This window comes from Ptiloglossa arizonensis, chromosome 3, assembly GCF_051014685.1.
Source record: "Ptiloglossa arizonensis isolate GNS036 chromosome 3, iyPtiAriz1_principal, whole genome shotgun sequence".
Lineage (NCBI taxonomy): Eukaryota > Metazoa > Arthropoda > Insecta > Hymenoptera > Colletidae > Ptiloglossa > Ptiloglossa arizonensis.
This window is the reverse complement of record NC_135050.1, coordinates 28,583,595-28,601,673: the sequence shown is the minus strand read 5'-3', so window position 1 is coordinate 28,601,673 and position 18,079 is coordinate 28,583,595. Positions and strand designations below refer to the sequence as shown.

General features: G+C 43.8%; 1 protein-coding gene across 9 annotated transcripts in view; it reads right to left on the bottom strand.

The window, feature by feature from the left end:
* Positions 1-18,079, bottom strand: part of Sit (stuck in traffic) — a 37,837-nt gene that overhangs the window by 8,649 nt on the left and 11,109 nt on the right. Inside the window, exon 1 of one of the 9 annotated variants that reach the window (XM_076307258.1) lies at positions 15,489-15,760. The exons of 5 other annotated variants lie outside the window; for them this stretch is intronic. Coding sequence is in view for 1 of the 4 variants with exons in the window: in XM_076307256.1 (XP_076163371.1) it covers positions 15,395-15,413 (19 nt within the window). In the remaining 3 variants the exon portion in view is untranslated. Of the gene's footprint in view, positions 1-13,002; positions 13,084-13,231; positions 13,313-15,394; positions 15,452-15,488; positions 15,761-18,079 lie in introns of those variants that run through there. 3 more of the 9 variants (XM_076307256.1, XM_076307267.1, XM_076307266.1) reach the window with 3 other exon arrangements.

Sequence of the window (18,079 nt, the reverse complement as noted above, 5' to 3'; positions counted from 1 at the left end):
TTGGATTAGTGTAACGTGTCTATTTTAGATAGCGCGAAATAATACGCGGCCGATCGGTGTCCAATTTGCAATGTTTTCCACGTAATCGACGCAGAAGCGAAATATTCATTTCTCTACGTAACGATCTAACGTCGTTTGTCGATCGGTGATTATCCATTGACTCGAACTCGTTGCTTTCCAATGTCCTTTCTCTTGCGATATTTTATCATTAATTTCTGTCACCGTATTTTTATCGACTGTACAAACGCCGAGAATCGTCGAATGAAATAAGGTTCGAAATCGAAAACGTAGACGCGTGAAATTAATTAACGTAATTATTCCAGAGGATGCGAGTAATCGGAATTGCAACATCCGTGTACGAGATATTGCCATATTGAATCGTGAAGTATGTCCAATTTTTCGCTTACAGACGAACGAAATAGGATATTGATAATCGCGCAAACAGTCTGACAATTGAACGCAAGAATTATAATTCTATTCACGATTGTTGAACGCGAAAATTATTGGGTTGTTCGAAAAGTCATTTCGTTTTTTTTTTTTTGGTGAAAATGAAACAAGATTTTTTTAGAGTGTACAAAACAGTTTATTAAATCATATATTCTCCATTTTGGAAAACGAAATCACTTTCCGAACGATCCAATACAAATCTATCCACGATTGTCGAACTCGAAAAAGAAACCGTACTTTCGAAAACCTTCAAAGACGATGTATAATCGATCATCTGGGTGAATACGGTCTTGCTATCCACTCTTGACCGATTTAGCGTTTATTACGCACTCATTGGTATAAGAAACGAGCAATGATGTAAGCAGAAATGTTTACACCTCCATATTTAGTATCTCGTAATATAGAAAAAAATAAAGAAACGCGTTAAACAGTAGCTAGTTATCGAAAGTCTATCGATGAATTTTTAAGAGAAGGGGTGATTGCTCTGCATGCATAATGCAAACTATCGATCTGCATTAATATCGGGATTATCGACCACTTTAAAACGTCCAAACTGTAATTACTCGATCGCTTCTGCTTGAAATCGAGCAATCTTATCGTAAACAGCGAATATACGCGTATACGACGGGTAATTTAGCGAGTTTTACAAAGCAGCGCAGCTTCGAATCGTCTGTCAAATGCATCTTGCACACGCGTGCAACGAGTCTCGAAGTAAACATCGGTTGCAACGCGCGAGGCTCACAGTCTCGATCTACTCGCTATCCTTCGCGCGGTTCGTGATTGACTCGGAGAAATCGCAACGATCCCGAGAGCTTGTACTAAATTCGTAACACAGAAAAGAAAGGCCCAGGGGTCATCTATCCACGCGCAACCTCATCGTTCGTTTCTCTCGCTAGTTTTCATCTTGACGTCGCGGAGGCAAATAGCATTTCGCGTACGCGCGAAACGACCGTTAATAAATTCCCGTTGCAAAACCGCGCGGTGTCCCCTAGCTCGCAACTATTATTATTATCATCGTACGTCTTTACCGGGCGCATAGTGTATATTTTCGTACGGTGAATGACTCGTACAATGGCAAAGTACGTCCGCAGACTGTTTTAAAACTTAACATCGAAGATATTGCACAGTCGCGGAACGTTTAAAAATAATAAGCGAGACAATGCCAACTTGAACTAAGATCTACTAAGAACAATTAGTAAAATCAAAATTGTAACGCAAACACGTGACGAATTTAAGCAAAACAACGATCAGAATATTAAAATTGTCTAATGGAAATTGAAATTTTGTATAATGTATGCTTGTATGAAACTGCATTCCTGTTGTTTATTTTCTTCGTTTATTTATGAGCATTTCTACCATACGATCAAAAAGAACAGAAACTGATGAGAAAATAGGTCGAGTCCGATGAAAGTTTAGAGGCGATTGCAACAATGAAAAGTTGCAGCAAAACGGAGAAATGAAAAACTATGAACGAGTAAGATGCATTTTGTCTAGTGCGTGTTGCACACGCCCCGCGCGGAGAATTCTCGCGGCCGAATACCGAGTGAGTACGAAATTTCTCTTCTTTGGACACCGGTCACCACGAACGAGCAGCGAACGACTCCAAATCCTGTCCAGAGTTTGTATTCTCGTCTACGGACTATATTGGGACTGTCCGGTTAACGGAGAAAACAAATACCGAATGTCCATTACGGGGAAGAAGTCGCCGCAAGATTACGAAATTCCAATTTACTGAGAGGATTAAGGGATTTCGCCGCGAACAACCAGCGAGAATATATTTTATAATTAAGATGACGTTCCGCGCTGAAATCGCGATGGGTCGGTTTTCAAGATGCGCATAGAACGATAAAACATCGATAACGATCACCACCGTGCCGCGAACACAAATCTTTATTTTGACAGTCGACGTGGAATAAATTTCTCATCGTGGTTCACATTCCTTTCACAAAAATTACGCTCTCCACATTTTATGGACCACGGCGATGTCTTTTCTTGTGTCATTGGTTAAGAGAGTGGACTGTATCACAATGAAAGGGAGGTATACGAAATTTGATTCGTCTTCTCTGTTCCGAGGTTCGTTTATATAGGGGAAGAAATTACAAAACGATAGATTAACGGAGAAACTATTGGAGCGAGTCAGTATCTCTCCAGTTTTAGAGAAACACGAGTCTTTGAAAAACTCAGGGTTTTCGAGAAAAATGAGATATCACATGCAAAGTAAAAGAATTACAAAGATCGAATTGATCTTCGAAAATAGAGAAGAGCTTCCCGAATATAATTTATTAATTATATTTGGTCCTAAATAGTTATAAATGAACGTTAAAGTTTAAGAAAATACCGATACGTGTAGTTTCTGTACACTGATTTTGCATTTTTACGAAAAGTTCGTTACCTGGGACGAAATTACTCGAAATATTCGCAGCGATTTTACTTCATATAATTTTTATACATTCTTACACGTTACAAAAAGTTTCGATATCGTAATAAAATGTTCTAAATTCGCAGCCAATTAGCTCGGCATTACCCGCGACGAAGAATTATCGTTCGTCGCGAGTAACACCGATTACCAGGTCTCACCGCGTGGAGGTTGCTGCGAGTGGAGACCCAGAGGGAGATAGATGGAATCGAAGTTCCATCGATCTCCCTCGACGCGCAATACAAACTAAATTACTAAACCGGGAAGATAGAAGGACTCAAAGTTCCTTGTATCTCCAGGTTTAGTTCTGCCGAACAATTACAATATGGACAAAATTAGGCAAAATTGGGAAAGTCGCGACGTGAACCGTGCAGTTGGCCCTACTAGCTCCTCCTCAGAGGAGGAGTGCCCCGTTTCTCTCAACTCCGTGTCAGCAGACGCAGACCATGGACCCGACTGTTGAAGCTTTACGAAGAGAGGGTCTTATCCTGGAGACTTCCACAGGAACCGGTATGGATAGCTGCCCCTGTGTTCACTTCGTGTTCACCCGAGAAGCGGACGCGCCGGAAGAGATGGCGATTGACCTTTCGGACCAGCTACACGGCCGGTCACTTGCTTATGCAACAAGCAGAGGTGGCCGGACTATGAAACGAGGAAGCGTGCAAAAATAAACTAAAGATTGTATAATTGCACGGCAGATCACAGATAGTCGTACACGGTGGCCTTAAAACTAACTTAGTTTAAACTTAAAGTTTTCGTTTTCGTCGTCTTCGTATTCCGATGTACCTAGCTAAGGTGGCCAAATTAAATTTCGCAATATCTCGATGTTTATTTATGGTAATTCTTAACAACCGTGGTAGGACCATAGTTTAAACAATTATTAACGATATTCTGATATAAAGAATGGCTTAAAAGTTCTGCCGAGTAATTGCATTATGGAAAAATTAGGCAAAATTGGGAAATACGCGACGCGAACCGTTCAATTTGTTGAAATATTCGTTTAGATCGAACAAAGGAAATCGAAGCAGGGGAAAGTCACCTTCCGCGAGGGTATAAAGACACCCGCCGGTTTTCGAAAATTTCATTTTACAGGGAGCCTCCGAGGTGGACGGATCTCTCGGTTTTAGGTACCTGGACCCTCCACGGACCACCATGGACACCGATTGACCCCTTGGTAACCGGTACTGATCGCTGATAGGCGGTGGTCAGTACTGGCGACCAGTCTCTATTTCTTTTTATTTTCATTTTTTTTTCATTTAATTTACTTGTTCCTATACACATGTATTTACTAACCAATTTTGATTTCTACTTGTTTTTCCATGTTTATTTTCTTTCTTAATACACAATTGTATGTACCCGTGAACCTACATATACTGTATTCATTTTTTGATCGTGTCTTGATTTGTTTAATATGTATTGTAAATTTAATTTGGCCACCTTAGCTAGATACATCGGCAAAAGAACACTCAAGAGGACTCATTCGTCCCACCCATCGCTGGATCTTTAATTTTAAGTTTAGACTAAGTTAGTTTTAAGGCCACCGTGTACGAGTATATGTGATCTGCCGAGCAATTATCGAATCTTTAGCTTATTTTTGCTCGCTTCCTCGTTTCATAGTCCGGCCACCTCTGCTTGTTGCATAAGCAAGTGACCGGCCGTGTAGGTGGTCCGAACGGTCAGTCGTCGTCTCTTCCGGTGTGTGCGCTTCTCGGGAGATTTGAAGTGAACACAGGGGCAGGTATCCATGCCGGTCCCTGTGGAAGCCTCCAGGATAAGACCCTCTCTTCGTAAAGCTTCAACAGTCGGGTCCACGGTCTGCGTGTGCTGACACGGAGTTGAGAGAAACGGGGCACTCCTCCTCCGAGGAGGAGTGGAGGCGTCGCGCATTTCCCTCGACAATCGGGCCCAACGAGGGGAAACGGGACTGACCTAGTAGGACCAACTGCACGGTTCGCGTCGCGTATTTCCCAATTTTGCCTAATTTTTCCATAATGTAATTGCTCGGCAGAACTAAACCTGGAGATAGAAGGAACTTTGAGTCCTTCCATCTTCCCGGTTTAGTAATTTAGTTTGTATTGCGCGTCGAGGGAGATCGATGGAACTTCGATTCCATCTATCTCCCTCTGGGTCTCCACTCGCAGCAACCTCCACGCGGTGAGACCTGGTAATCGGTGTTACTCGCGACGAACGATGATTCTTCGTCGCGGGTAATGCCGAGCTAATTGGCTGCGAATTTAGAATATTTTATTACGATATCGAAAAATTTTGTAACGTGTAAGAATGTATGAAAGTTATATAAAGTAAATTCGCTTGCGAGTATTTCGAGTAATCTCGTCCTAGCTAACGAACTTTTCGTAAAAATGCAAAATCAGAGTACAGAAACTACACACATCGGTATTTTCTTAAATTTTAACTTTTATTTATAACTATTTAGGACCGTATATAATTAATAAATTCTATACCGCTATATTCGAGAAGCTCTTCTCTATTTTCGAAGATCAATTCGAACTTTCTAATTCTTTCAGACAGGAAGCCAGAAAAAGATTTTCAATTTATCGGACAATGTTATCTACCGTAACTACCTCGTGAATTCAATCGCGGCAAACGCAGAATAAAAAAGCAGAAATCTAATAATACTAGAAGAAAGGAAGACTCTTTTCATCTTCAATAGTTACTAAGTAACCTAAGACATGATGTATCGCGGGTTGGAAATAAAGACTTAGCCGCGAGCCAGTAGTTGCGCGTAATTAATGTACACCGCGGCGTGTAAATACGCAGCTACTCGAACGTATGACCATGGGATGCTAAATTATGTTCACGCAGAGAGAACAAATCGTTTCACGGTGGTCTGGCCGATACCTGTTGCCCGATAGCGCAGCACGTTCCCTTTCCAACGACTGTAATTCATTAAATCGACCAGAGAAGAGAGACAGAGAGGGCGAGAGAAGCAGATCGATGATCCGACGCGTGTAAATCTATGACGTCGAGCTTTCACGCGCGTGTCGCCGAGCTAAACGATCCTCTCTGTACAGCACCGGTAATTTAATCCCGAGATCGAACATAATTACCTCGTTTTCGCCACGTAGTATCCTCCGATTAACAGTGATTACGCGCAGCTAAGGTTAAGCGTGACGATGGACCGAGATAACGTACGAGCTGAGAACCACCAACACCGTGTGCGGTGAAACGAAGGAAGATGGTGTTCTTCCGGTAGCATAGATACGATTTCGAGGATACGGGATTCGGAGCAGAATCTGTGTCGCGAAGAATGCATCGACTCATCTTTCCTATTCGTTTCTGTGTCACGTTTATTCGGAAAGGGTCCCCTTCTTCCTCGGCAGCGCTTTCAGCATCTTCCGTGCGGTTAGGCAATTAAGAATGTAGATCGAGCTATTTACCGAACTGGTGGCGATGTTAATTGAACGTTTTCCTGGATGCCTTTGTCTGATCGCGGTGTTTACTCGTTTTGGCTTACGAAGTGATTACGTATGCGAATTGGGTTTCGTAGAAGATTCCAAATAGACTCTGTCTCTTTGCTGCATCAAGATCTACAGGGTGGAACTCGAAGGTTTAGTTTTGGAGGGTATGCTGTTCTGATTCGTCAGAATTTTTAACGTAGTCTTCGTAACGCCCAAGTTAAGTAGGTTAAACCGAATGTGCAGACAGTGGCATCTATCTCCCGATATACCCAAGAATTAATTACGCACTTGGTCGTTTCCCGTACTTATCGATTTCATATTTCGTTCTTTCTTTAATCTCTTTTATTTCACACCTTCGTTGCACACTTTGCCGGTAGAAAGTGTACACGATGAAAAGGGAGGAAAACGAAATTAGATAAAGCAAGAAAAGAACCGAATAACGCGTAAAAGTAGAATACAATAGAAAGTCGCGTAACGGTTGATAAAGCTATATAAGTGCATATATTGTACCGAGTAATTTTCAGCGTTTAGAAAAAATTGTCCGTCGTGAATTCGAAACATTCGCAAAGCGAACATTTGTCCTTTCCACGCTACTCAATCTCGCGATTTAGTGAATCCCGTAACGATACCATCGAGAAGAAAGCTATTCAACGTGCGGAAATAAATCGAGAAGATGGAAGTAAATTTATTCGTAACCCGAGTCGAGAATAGGAAATAATCCGGAGTAGTTTTTCTCAGTTTGTTCTTTTACTAATTTCGTCGACACGAGTTCCAGTGGCGAAGAGAGCCGCAAAGATTACAGCCCGGTAAGTAAATCGTTTGGTTGGTTGCGACAAAGTGGCCCGAGTTGCGGTTCAAAAATTCGCGGTCGCTTATTCAAAGAAGCGCGAAATGAAAATGCGCGTGACCGCGATTGACTCGCTTCACCTTTCTCTCGGGTCTTTCTCGTTTTCGCGCACGGAATTCTACCAATCGCTAGTCACCTGACTTAACGTCCAAAGAGATTAAGGTACTCCTGTTTCTCTATTTGTTGGCTTTCCCTGCGCGTGGTTTCAGTTCGGTGATCGAGAAAAGAGAACAGTCAACTCGAGTTCCATTTCAAACGAATCGATCGAAAAAGTTCCGTAACTGTTTCGACGTCCGTTTTAGACGATTTGTTTTGTTTTGAAAAGCTCCGCGGGTGGCACGAACCTGTTTCGTGCCGAACGAGTGGCAATCTACGCGGAAACACGCGAAAGAGCGTTTTCCAAACGCGAGATCGTCGCGACGCTCGATTATAATATTTCGTGCGTCGATTTCAGCGTAACGCAGCAGTTATTTGGATCACGTAAAAGAATCGTTTACCTTTCCATTTCACGACGGTTGACGTTTCGCGACTCGTTCGCGATTTATATTTACGAGAATTTCGTAACCTTGTTGCTCGGCTGACGGAATTGCTGCCGCGTGGAATAACACGCTCTTGCAATTCCACGATCAACGATAATGAATACGTACGCGATTGAGAAATTTCGATAATCCGCGCAATGTTTACCTTCTTTCGTCGTAACTTTGATCATAACCACCCTAATCGTAAGTTGAAAGAACGCGCGCGAGAATGCGAGCCAATTGAGAGAAACGTGGTTCGCGCGCAGGGGAATGTGGACAGAGCGCGCCATTTTCGTCAGACACGGACGAAGATCGATTGAAACGTCTGCCTCGATACGAAGCGTAATTTCTTTCAGGATTATTCTTTCCAGCTGCCTACGATACATCCGCGTCTAGTACAAACAACGTACATTGTACCATCCTGTCGATTCGTAATTTGATGCAACGAAGGCTCCATTATTATTATCGGTAGTGGTACTAATTTCTATCGTTTATCGATAACGCGTTCGTTACAAGAGTATCGATAAATATAGACGGTTATTCGCGCATTTTCGATCGTTGCTCGTCGGAGAAAATCGTCTGCGGTGATTTATCCGAGAAACGCGTGTCGATTTCAACTAGCGTCCTTTCATATATATTGTTCACGTTTCAAAAGGGAAGATTCCGATCGAACAGTGCAACGACAATCGCGATCTCTCGTTCGTACTCCGATTGTACGTCTTTTGCGTGTCACGTTCCGCAGTAACTGGTCAATCGAACGAGTCATCGTGTATGCAAACACGCGTTTTATTGCGAACGAACTACTCCGCACGAGAGTAAACAAGTTCTGCATTCCGACTATCCGTTTACGTTCGTTAAATCCGAGCATAAAATACTCCGAGCATGAAGTAAAACCTAATACATATTGCGCAACGTTTCCTCCGGATCAACCCCTTACGATCATCGACGACGGTAACGAGCGAGTTAATCGTTCGAAACGATGCAACGAGCAATCGTTCTTTCGCCTCTCGAGTTTTCGTTATTGTTTCCAATGTAACGGACCGTTATTCACCGAGAATTTCGAAGTGGGACATCTTCCATAGACGTTCCATCGAGCGAATCGATTAGCCACAAAATTCTTTGTCAATTCCCGATGATTCGTCGACGTTATTTCAGTCGTTTTGATTATTTCTATTCCTTTCGTAAACTCGATCTTGGAATTTAGAAATCTGTAATTTATTGCGAGCAACGGAGAATTCCATTTAAATGAATGAATAAATAGCAGCGATAACTGTATTCTACGGAGGGAAAAGAACCTTCCTGCCAAACTTATCGAATCGGACGTTATGGTAAATCTTCGCAAGGCAAAATGATTAAACACTGTCGTATTCGGTAGTGGTAAACTCTCCTCGATCGAAAAATCCTTTTCAATCGCAATCGCACAGAGAAATCAAACAGAGACCCGAACATCGAGTATAAAAATCAGATGTGAAAGTAAAATTCAAATTCGTACGTATTCGCATATCTGAATATTCAAAAATATCTATCCGTGGGAAAGTAACGTGAGAATTTTTTCCATAAAATTAGCTCGCAACATTGAAGAAATTCCTACGTATCACGATTAACGTCTGATTTATATAACCTAACGTAAACTTGTGCATTCCTACGTATTCAAACGTTACATGACCGCGGTAGTTAAGATTGCATGGTTTATTGCGTGTAAATAACCGTACACGCGAATATATAAGAGCGATATAATTATCGTAGTTAGCTTCTTCTTACGTGTATTATACATTTGTTACAATTCGTTCCTTATCTACATGTTTTCGATCGAAGAGGACCCGAAGTTTCGAGAACCTCGCGTGATTCTATCGCAATTGTTGGAATTTCTATCGAACGTTCCTTGGTAAAATGAATCTATTATCGAGATACTAGGCTACTCGGATTTTTCGAAGTGGAAACTACCCTCCAAGATGTCCTCGGCCGTGAAACCATTCGATACGCGATAAACGGTTCGATCGATCGATGTATCGTTTCTGGCAAAACGTGCTCGCCACGCTTTCTTCTTGTCAACCATTTCCCCTGCGATAAGAGCCGAGATCAGGTTCACGTGCGCGAGAGCTGGATCACGCGATCACGTGCACTCGCCACGAGCGGATCATCCACTGCCATTGACACTGAGGTAACAACGCGCCGCGAGTGTACGCGCGATTCCCCGCGATCTCGGCGAAAACCGATTGTTGCGCAACGATCGGACGCGATCGATGACCGACATCTGCCAGACGATCGATCCTCGAGAAAGCAGGAAGAGAACGCCGTTTGTCGTACTTGGATCAACCTTATCGCGGAAGTTTCGAAGATGATGGAACGTTTCGACCAATTAGACGAGACGGACCGTCGTTAACTTTGCGCATCCTGGGTAAAATTCAAACCGAACGTGACCGAACCCGAGGACAATCGACACCTTCCATGGTTCACGATATTACCGTTCCTTCGTCGAATAGAAAATTCAAATTCGTTCGATCGTTCGTCAAAAATATTCCCAAGCCATTCTCGAAGTTTGTATTCTTCAACGACGTAAACAGTAAAATGATTCGATGAAATTTTTTTCTCAGAAAGATTCCCACAGAGCGACCTACTTTTTATTTACCGAGGCGTAGTGTCCCCTTAATTCTCATGCAAATTGTTCCGTTTGGTATGCAAACTTAGACCGTGTAATACGCAAACATTTACGAAGACAGTTTATCGCTATTGCCAACCTGGGTTCTTAGATCCGACATCTCCAAGGCCATAGATTCGACCCATTTGCGTCCGAAGTTAAATTTATATTCGTTCAAATGACACCGATACTGTTTAGCGCCAGTAGCACCAAGATTCTTAATAGACACGGAGACTTCGAACGCGTAACCGAGTTTTATACAACTTTCGATCATTCATCGTGACAAATTCTGCTTCTCGAGTCGGTTTCAACCGACTATGCTTCCCTGCGAGATAACATTTGTTCCTCGCGATCGAACCAAGCACGCGACGCGAGACTTGTTCCGTGAATTTGTTTTAATAGACACATCGAGCTGATCAACGGTTCTCCGATGTATCTGCTGCGTTTGTTCCCGCTTTCACGCTCTTTCACCGTTCTTAGAGTCTTCGCTCGGTCATTACGAGGCAGAAGTGAAATTTTCCAGTCAATTTATAAGACTTTGCGTCTTTTCACCTGTTGACGCAACTGGTTCGATCGACCAGAACGGCTGGAACGATGAGTCGGTGCTAGAACAATTCTTTCGACAGAAATGAGCTTACAAATATTATATCTTCGCGTCATTTTAACCCAAGACCGATTTATCGTTTTCCCTGCAATAACGAAGAATTTGTTCCGGAAACAGTCGAACGCGAACAAGAGAAAGACGTTGATTTTTACGGAAAATAACGTTCACTGTTACTATCTACGCAAATTTCGTTCATTTGAAAGAGAACATTATTTTCCGTGTCCGTAATCTTTGCCAATTAAAGTTTCGATAATGACGAATCTACAATCGGACGAGCAGAAATACGTACGTTGCAAATTCACGACGCAACAACGCGGAAATGTTCCATCGTTATCGATCAAAGATCAATTATCAATCGACTTTTTCCTTGCCTCGTACCGCAACCGTTCGCGCGGTTCGCTAATAATTTCAAGTAAAAGCAAAGGAATTATAATACTTAGCGCGCGTTCGTATCACAGGTCGTGTAATAATTAGCGTCCGCTGGAAAGTGCGAAATGTGAAATCAGAAGTCGAAACTGTTAAGTGTTCAAGTCCGCGCTTCATCTTGCTTCGATGTTACAAAATAAAGAGGCGTTGATTCAAGTATTGTAAATAACGCGTCGTCGAACCTTTTTCTACCGAACGACTTTTTCACTTCGAAATGTAACGCGACAAAGTTGCTGTTTTTAAGTACTGTAATTATGTGTGTTACAAATATACGAGCGTAAACGATTCTGAGCTACGAAAACGTTTCGAACGCCAATACTGTGCGAGTGTCAACGATTTCAAAGGTTCGATACTCCTATGCATTTGTTCGTTTATCGCGTTGCTTGCAATTCGATCGGTCTCTGCTTCTTCCGCGATTGTGTAGTCGAATTCAAAGGCACGAGAATAAATTGATTATTCGACTACTTTTACGTTATCGTCGTCGAAATAAAAAAAACCACTGGCGTTGCGTAAAAATAATTCCCGAGGTTCTCGCAATTTCGATCGTCGATTTTGTTAAGAACCCCGACACCGTTCTTCGCTTAGCCGTAATCGATGTAGAAGTTACGCGACACAGATAAAAAATGGTTTAATTATAGTTGAAGGAAACTTCTCGCGATGCTCGCGCTTAAATATTGCGTGAATCGCGAAATCTTGATCGGGAAGTCTCGAACGCGGAACCTAGTTGCCGAAACTTTCGTTCCGCAATGATGGAAAATTCTTGCGCGCCCGAGAGAGAGAGAAAGTAGCATAATGTAACGTATTAGCAAAAGTTTGATTACAAACTCCTTGCATATACTTGTATAGCGTTTCTGTCCCGGTTAACGAGGTTCTCAGCGCGGCGTGTTGAAACGATACGAGAAAAGTAAAAAAAAAGTGCGAGACACTTGGCTATTATTGAGTCCACGATAAAAACAACGGACACAGAGAGGAACAAACGCGTTGAATATTTAACCTCGAAGATCATCGAGCCGTCGGGAAGAGAACCTCGGTAGTTGAAACGTCTCGATGGAACGCGAATTCCAAATTATCGCGATAAACAACCTCGTTCGGACGTAAACAACACCGTAGCTGCACCTCGCCGTTTACGTATTCGTTGCATTATTACACACCGTGTGATCCGTGCTTCCATATCTTGCGTAAGTAATAAAACAAATAAATTTCCGAAAGTAACTTTTCCGGAAAGGACGGCACACGCGTAAAGAAAGTTTTTCCACCGTTTTTACTTATACCTGAATAAAGAATCAATTCCTGTTCGCGTTATGAAGTTTTTCCGCTCACCGTCGCCATGTAACGCCTTTGAACTGTCCCGAGTCGATGTTCGCGGGAGGCAATTGCAAGTTGAAAAAATTTGCGCGAACCTGCGACAAGGACGTCGTCGAAGCTGGACGACGGGAGCAGCGACACGTCGAACGAAGAAGATGGACGTTACGCGCGAGGAGAATACCTTCTCTAACGGATCGAAAGGTTTCACTTCGATCGAACTTTCGAACGCGTCGGGGATCACGAGGCTGGACGAATTTCCGACGCGATTTCGTTTCGCGATCGAGTGGAATCGACGCGAGAGAAACTCGACTCGGTTTAGTCGGGTTGCGCGAAAAAGAAGAGAAAAATTGCAAAGTCGAGTTCGAGATTAGGGAGCACTGACCTTTCCACGCGGCGCTCTTGCACTTTCTTCGCGGTTACGCAATCCTCGCGCGCTTTCCGCGCGACCTTGGTGCGTAGTACGCGCGAAACAGAATTGTTCACCGCGGTGTTTTCTTGGCAAATGGTCCCGCGAGTGTACGATGATTCCGAGGAAGGCTCGCGGTGCGTGCGATTCGCGAGACGGCTCAACGAGATGGAAAGTGGTTTCGTCGGGGCACTGTCTCTCTTACCTTCGGCGTGCACACACGTAGCGGTACGACTCGAACGGTGAACCGCTGCGGCTTTCCGCTCGGGACGCGGAAGCTCGAACGGTCGCGGTCATTTCGCGCGGAGAACGCCGCCGAGATCGAGACTCGGGGGAAACCGATCGTTCGAGACTGGACCGACCGGCCGTATAATGTCGTAGGTGGTAGCGAAACTCGATGGGAATAGCTACGAATACCGCGCGAGTCGCTCGTCACCGACTCGAGAAAACAAAAGTAGTATCTACTTTGCTTGGTCAGGATCGAACCTTGGCCGAACGGGTACCAAATGGAGTTCAAATTTGAATAATCGAACTTTGCATGGATTTAACGATAACGCGCGTGTAGACGATATTTCAAAATCGGTAATTTTACGGTGTACGATACACGTTCGTGTGTAAATTTATTATTTTCTTCGCGTGGGAAACAACGAACGAAATCAATGTACATAGCGGATAGAAAGTTGCGCGTCTTTCGTTTTTCGTCTAGACTCGAAAGAATTAATCGAGAGCGTAGTCACGAGCGAAAAGATACATTCAATGTAGAATGTTCAACGAGGTTCAGCGCTGCGTTGAATTTCGGGTTTGATTTCGAAGCTGGAAACAGTGAGAGATTCGAAATTTTCGCAAGGAAATTCGTTTGAAAGTTACACGGATCACGGTACAACGAATTTGAATTATTTTCGCGCGTAGCGCTCCACTGTACCGAATCGAATGACGAACTTGATCCCCATCGGTCGTAAGCACCACGGTACGCGCGTTATCGTCGGCCGTGTGGCTACGCCAATGGTGTGCTTTGGACAGGTTAGAGTGAAATTGCGACCGTACGGCTTCGCAATTAGATTTCTAGTTCGATCGTTGGTCGTTCACCCGTACCGCGAGAGAAGAAACGTTCCGGAGAGAACCCGAGCGATTCGCGAAGAAAAACGGAAAAAAAAGAAAGAAAGAAAAACGATAAACTTGCTACCGTACCACGGAAGTCTGGAAAGTTTCAAAAGTGCTCAAGACTGGCGTCGAGGAATCGGACTCGATTAAACTCGTCGTTTCACGGGATCTACGACGAAAGCAAAAGCGTACTTGTCTATCGTTGAAAATTTCCTACAACGTGCTCGTTTTGGAAAATTATTCTCGGTTTCTTTCGTCACGTTCTCCATTTTGTATTTTCCTGCGTAATTAAGACACTACGGTAACCTTTCTTCGCGAATTTCAATTGGACGATGTTAAAAGGATAAATTCGTCGTTTGAATGAAAAGTATGCGCAAGAAACGATCGATGTTTATTCTCGTCGTTCGAAGTAGATATCCAAAGAATTCCATCGTAATCTTTCGTAAGTTGTCCGAAGAATTTGTCCGGACAAGTACCGCTACGAGGTGTAACATCCATTCGCGTGAAAAAGGCGCGTTAGGAACAGCTGTTCGTTGCGCAATTACTCGTTTTCAGATTCGATTTTACGGAAAACGGGTTACCCGGATCGAAAGGGGACAGGAGCAAAATAAGAAACAAGTTCACGTGGGTACCGTTCCGTTGGTGCTACTCGTTTCTCGCACCGGTCGATACGAATTTCGTGTTAACGGGACGTTGTCTCGCGGCGAATGAAACGCTGCGGGAGAACCGGTTGTAGATCTTGGCTGAGGATCACAGGGAATCGTGTCAACCTGCTAGGGAGAAAGACCGGTTGGCGAGGCGCACCAGGAAGCCGAGAGCGTCTGAATGAAACACCTTGCAAGGACACTTCCGCTCGGACGATGAGAACACGGGTAACGCGCGGGATCGAACATGGTTACCGTTTACACGTCCGATGAAAGAAAATTGGCTCCCCGATCTCGTGGAAATGCTCGCGACGTTTCGATCCCTCCAGGAAGTATACGCAGCTTCGCGACGCCGTAGAAAGTTACTTTGTACGTTAAACCATATTAGATCGAAGTTAAAGTTCCACCCGTTGCTGAACGTTACTGCATACAAGATTGCACGAGCGAGAAGTCATTAATCGCGGACGATTTCCTGGTTTACACGTAATCACCATCCGCCTGGTTATTCAATTCCGCGTTTCTAGGGATTCTCCGATCTCGGTCGGAGCATCGATTCGTTTGTAAACTTTCGTCCCGTGAGTAATGAAATCGTAGAAACGGTAAACCGTAGGGAGAATTCTTACTATCGAAAATCGTCGACATCGAATCTCGTCGAATCGATGGATAAATCGACGCCTCGATAAAAGGAACGATCCATCGTCAAGGTCCGTGTCTTACCGAGAATGATCTAGCTAGCAGAAAATCGTAAGACGTGTCCACGTCACGCTTGCATCCCCGACCGGCGACAAGGTCGTCCGACACGATCGACGCTTTCTTCGAATGGGTCGGTGTCGATGATCGCGCCCCGCGATTCCGTACACCACTAGGACGCGATCGACGATTTCCTGTGAAAGCGTTCCACACGTGAACGCCGCGAGAACGAGCTGGATCGGTTGTCCGTCGTTCACGATTTCGATAACACACGCTCGCGATTCTCGATCTCGCGCGATCCGACGTTTCTGACGGACTGAGATGCTCGATCGCGCCACGCCGCCGTTACTTTCTACACGCACGGAGTAGGAAAAGGTGCAAGAAGTGGGGTAATCGAACGATAAGCCGCGATACGAGGAATCGGTGGGGTACGGCTCGTTTCTGTCGATTTTCGCGGCCGACCCTCTTCCTAGCAACGTTCGAGGCGCGACGAGCAACACTCGCCGACATTGATCGCCGGAAACTACCGATTCCGATTCATAGGTACTTCGCCTCGACGGTTCGGAAGAAGATGCCCGGTAATCGTTGTCGATATTGCCACAGGCTAATTTATAGCAATCTGAAGCAGCAACTGAGTGGAACGCGGCGACTATGGCCGAATCTGTGGCCTTGGAGATGTCAGATCTAAGAACTCAGGTTGGCAATAGAGATAAACTGTCTTCGCAAATGTTTGCGTATTGCACGGTCTAAGTTTGCATACCAAACGGAACAATTTGCGTGGAATTAAGGGTGAATCTACACCTCGGTAAATGAAAAGTTTACAAGTAAGTTGAGCGTAGGAGGATGGATCTTCTCGAAACAACGCTATAGGGACATCGAGGAGACAGAGATATCCGAAACTGTAATCTTGAATAGATCAACGCACAATGGACGTTACGATCTATGAAGCAGGTGTAGTGGTAACGAGTCGTTTGTGTCGATGAAATTGTTTAAACGAAGACACTAAAATGGTGTAGGTATGACATGTAAAAAATAAATAGGAGCATAGTGCATCTCGAAACAACGCTATGGGGACATCGAGTCACCAGAAATATCCGAAACTATAATCTCGAATAGAACAACGCGCAATAGACGTTACGATATACAAAGCAGGGTGTAGTGGTAACGAGTCGTTTGTGTCGAGGAAATTGTTTAAACGAAGACGTTAAAATGGTGTAGGTATGACATGTAAAAAAAACAAATATACCAAGGGATTATACGCCCATGGAATGTTCGAGGAAGTTCCTCTCTCCTAAATGACGGGAAAGACACGGTGAGAGGCGTAAGGAAGTAATATTACCATGGATTAATGTTCAGCACATCGGTCGTACCTGTACAACGCACCGGTCGGCGAAAGATTAATGGATCTATGGCTCGGTCGGTAATCAACCCTCGCGCGCAACACGCACCAATGCGCAACTTTCGCAACTTACGCTGCATAGTAATTAACACCACGATTATTGGGTAAACGTACGAGATTTCTTTTAAATTTTCTTGCAGGGACATCCTACGATATCGAACGATCGGTATTCAAAACTGAGGAAAAAGATAAAACCCAATTTGTCGTCGATCGCACGAACGAGATCGAGTTATCAATGACGGTAGACCCGCTAGACTGGATCGAACTTGAAGAAAACGAACCTGAAATAATTAGTCTGAATAATCCCTGACGCAATCCCGGTAACGGCGAAAGTACGATACGGGAAGTGTTCGTCTATTAAATCCAGCAGCAACGAATCCAGTATAGGCAGTGACTATCCAGCTACCATTGGTTCACGGTAACGTTATCTGCGAACATTACGTCACGTACACTCAAGAAAGTTGTACAACGAATTTCTCCTTTCCCTCTCGTCCCGATGTACCGTAGCGACGGTCATCGTTTGCGGAATCATCGCCCTCTCTGTCCATTCGAGCAACCCTTGAACAGTGGACAACGTTTCGATCACCTGCGTAGCCAGTGAATTTGCATAATTGCGTTTCAAGTTCAACGACCTTCGAACGTATTATTCGTTTTCGTCGACTTTGAAGCTAAAGAAGAATTTCGAGAAGCTTTCGAGGAAAAGTATCGAAAGAAAGTATCGATACACGCGCACGAATCTTTCATGATTCGATACAACGGTGAATAATTGCAACGAAGTATTCGAGCGATACCAAGTTTCACGCAGGTATTGATTTCGCGGTCTCCGGTTCCTTTAAACCGTTTAATGATTCGCTGAGGTGAAATACTTCTCCGATATCTAATTAATGGTATTTAAATTCTTACATTTAAATTAATACCAGCGGTATTTCAATTGCAATATTTACATTACCACGAATAATATTGAAATTGTACTTAGGGAAATCAGGGAAAGGAATATCTCACGATCCAAAAACATGGTTCAAAGTCCGAGGAATATCGCTTTCGGAATTCGAAAATGTTCTAAAACTGCAAAACGGTTTGGTCGTTTTCGTTCATCGTCGGAATATCGTCCGAACGAAGTTCTCTGTCCACGAATCGTTGAAAAGTGACAGCTACTCTAAGAGAACGTGAAACAATCGATTCGAAAAGGAATCGAGAATGCATCGTTTTCTCCAGTGCG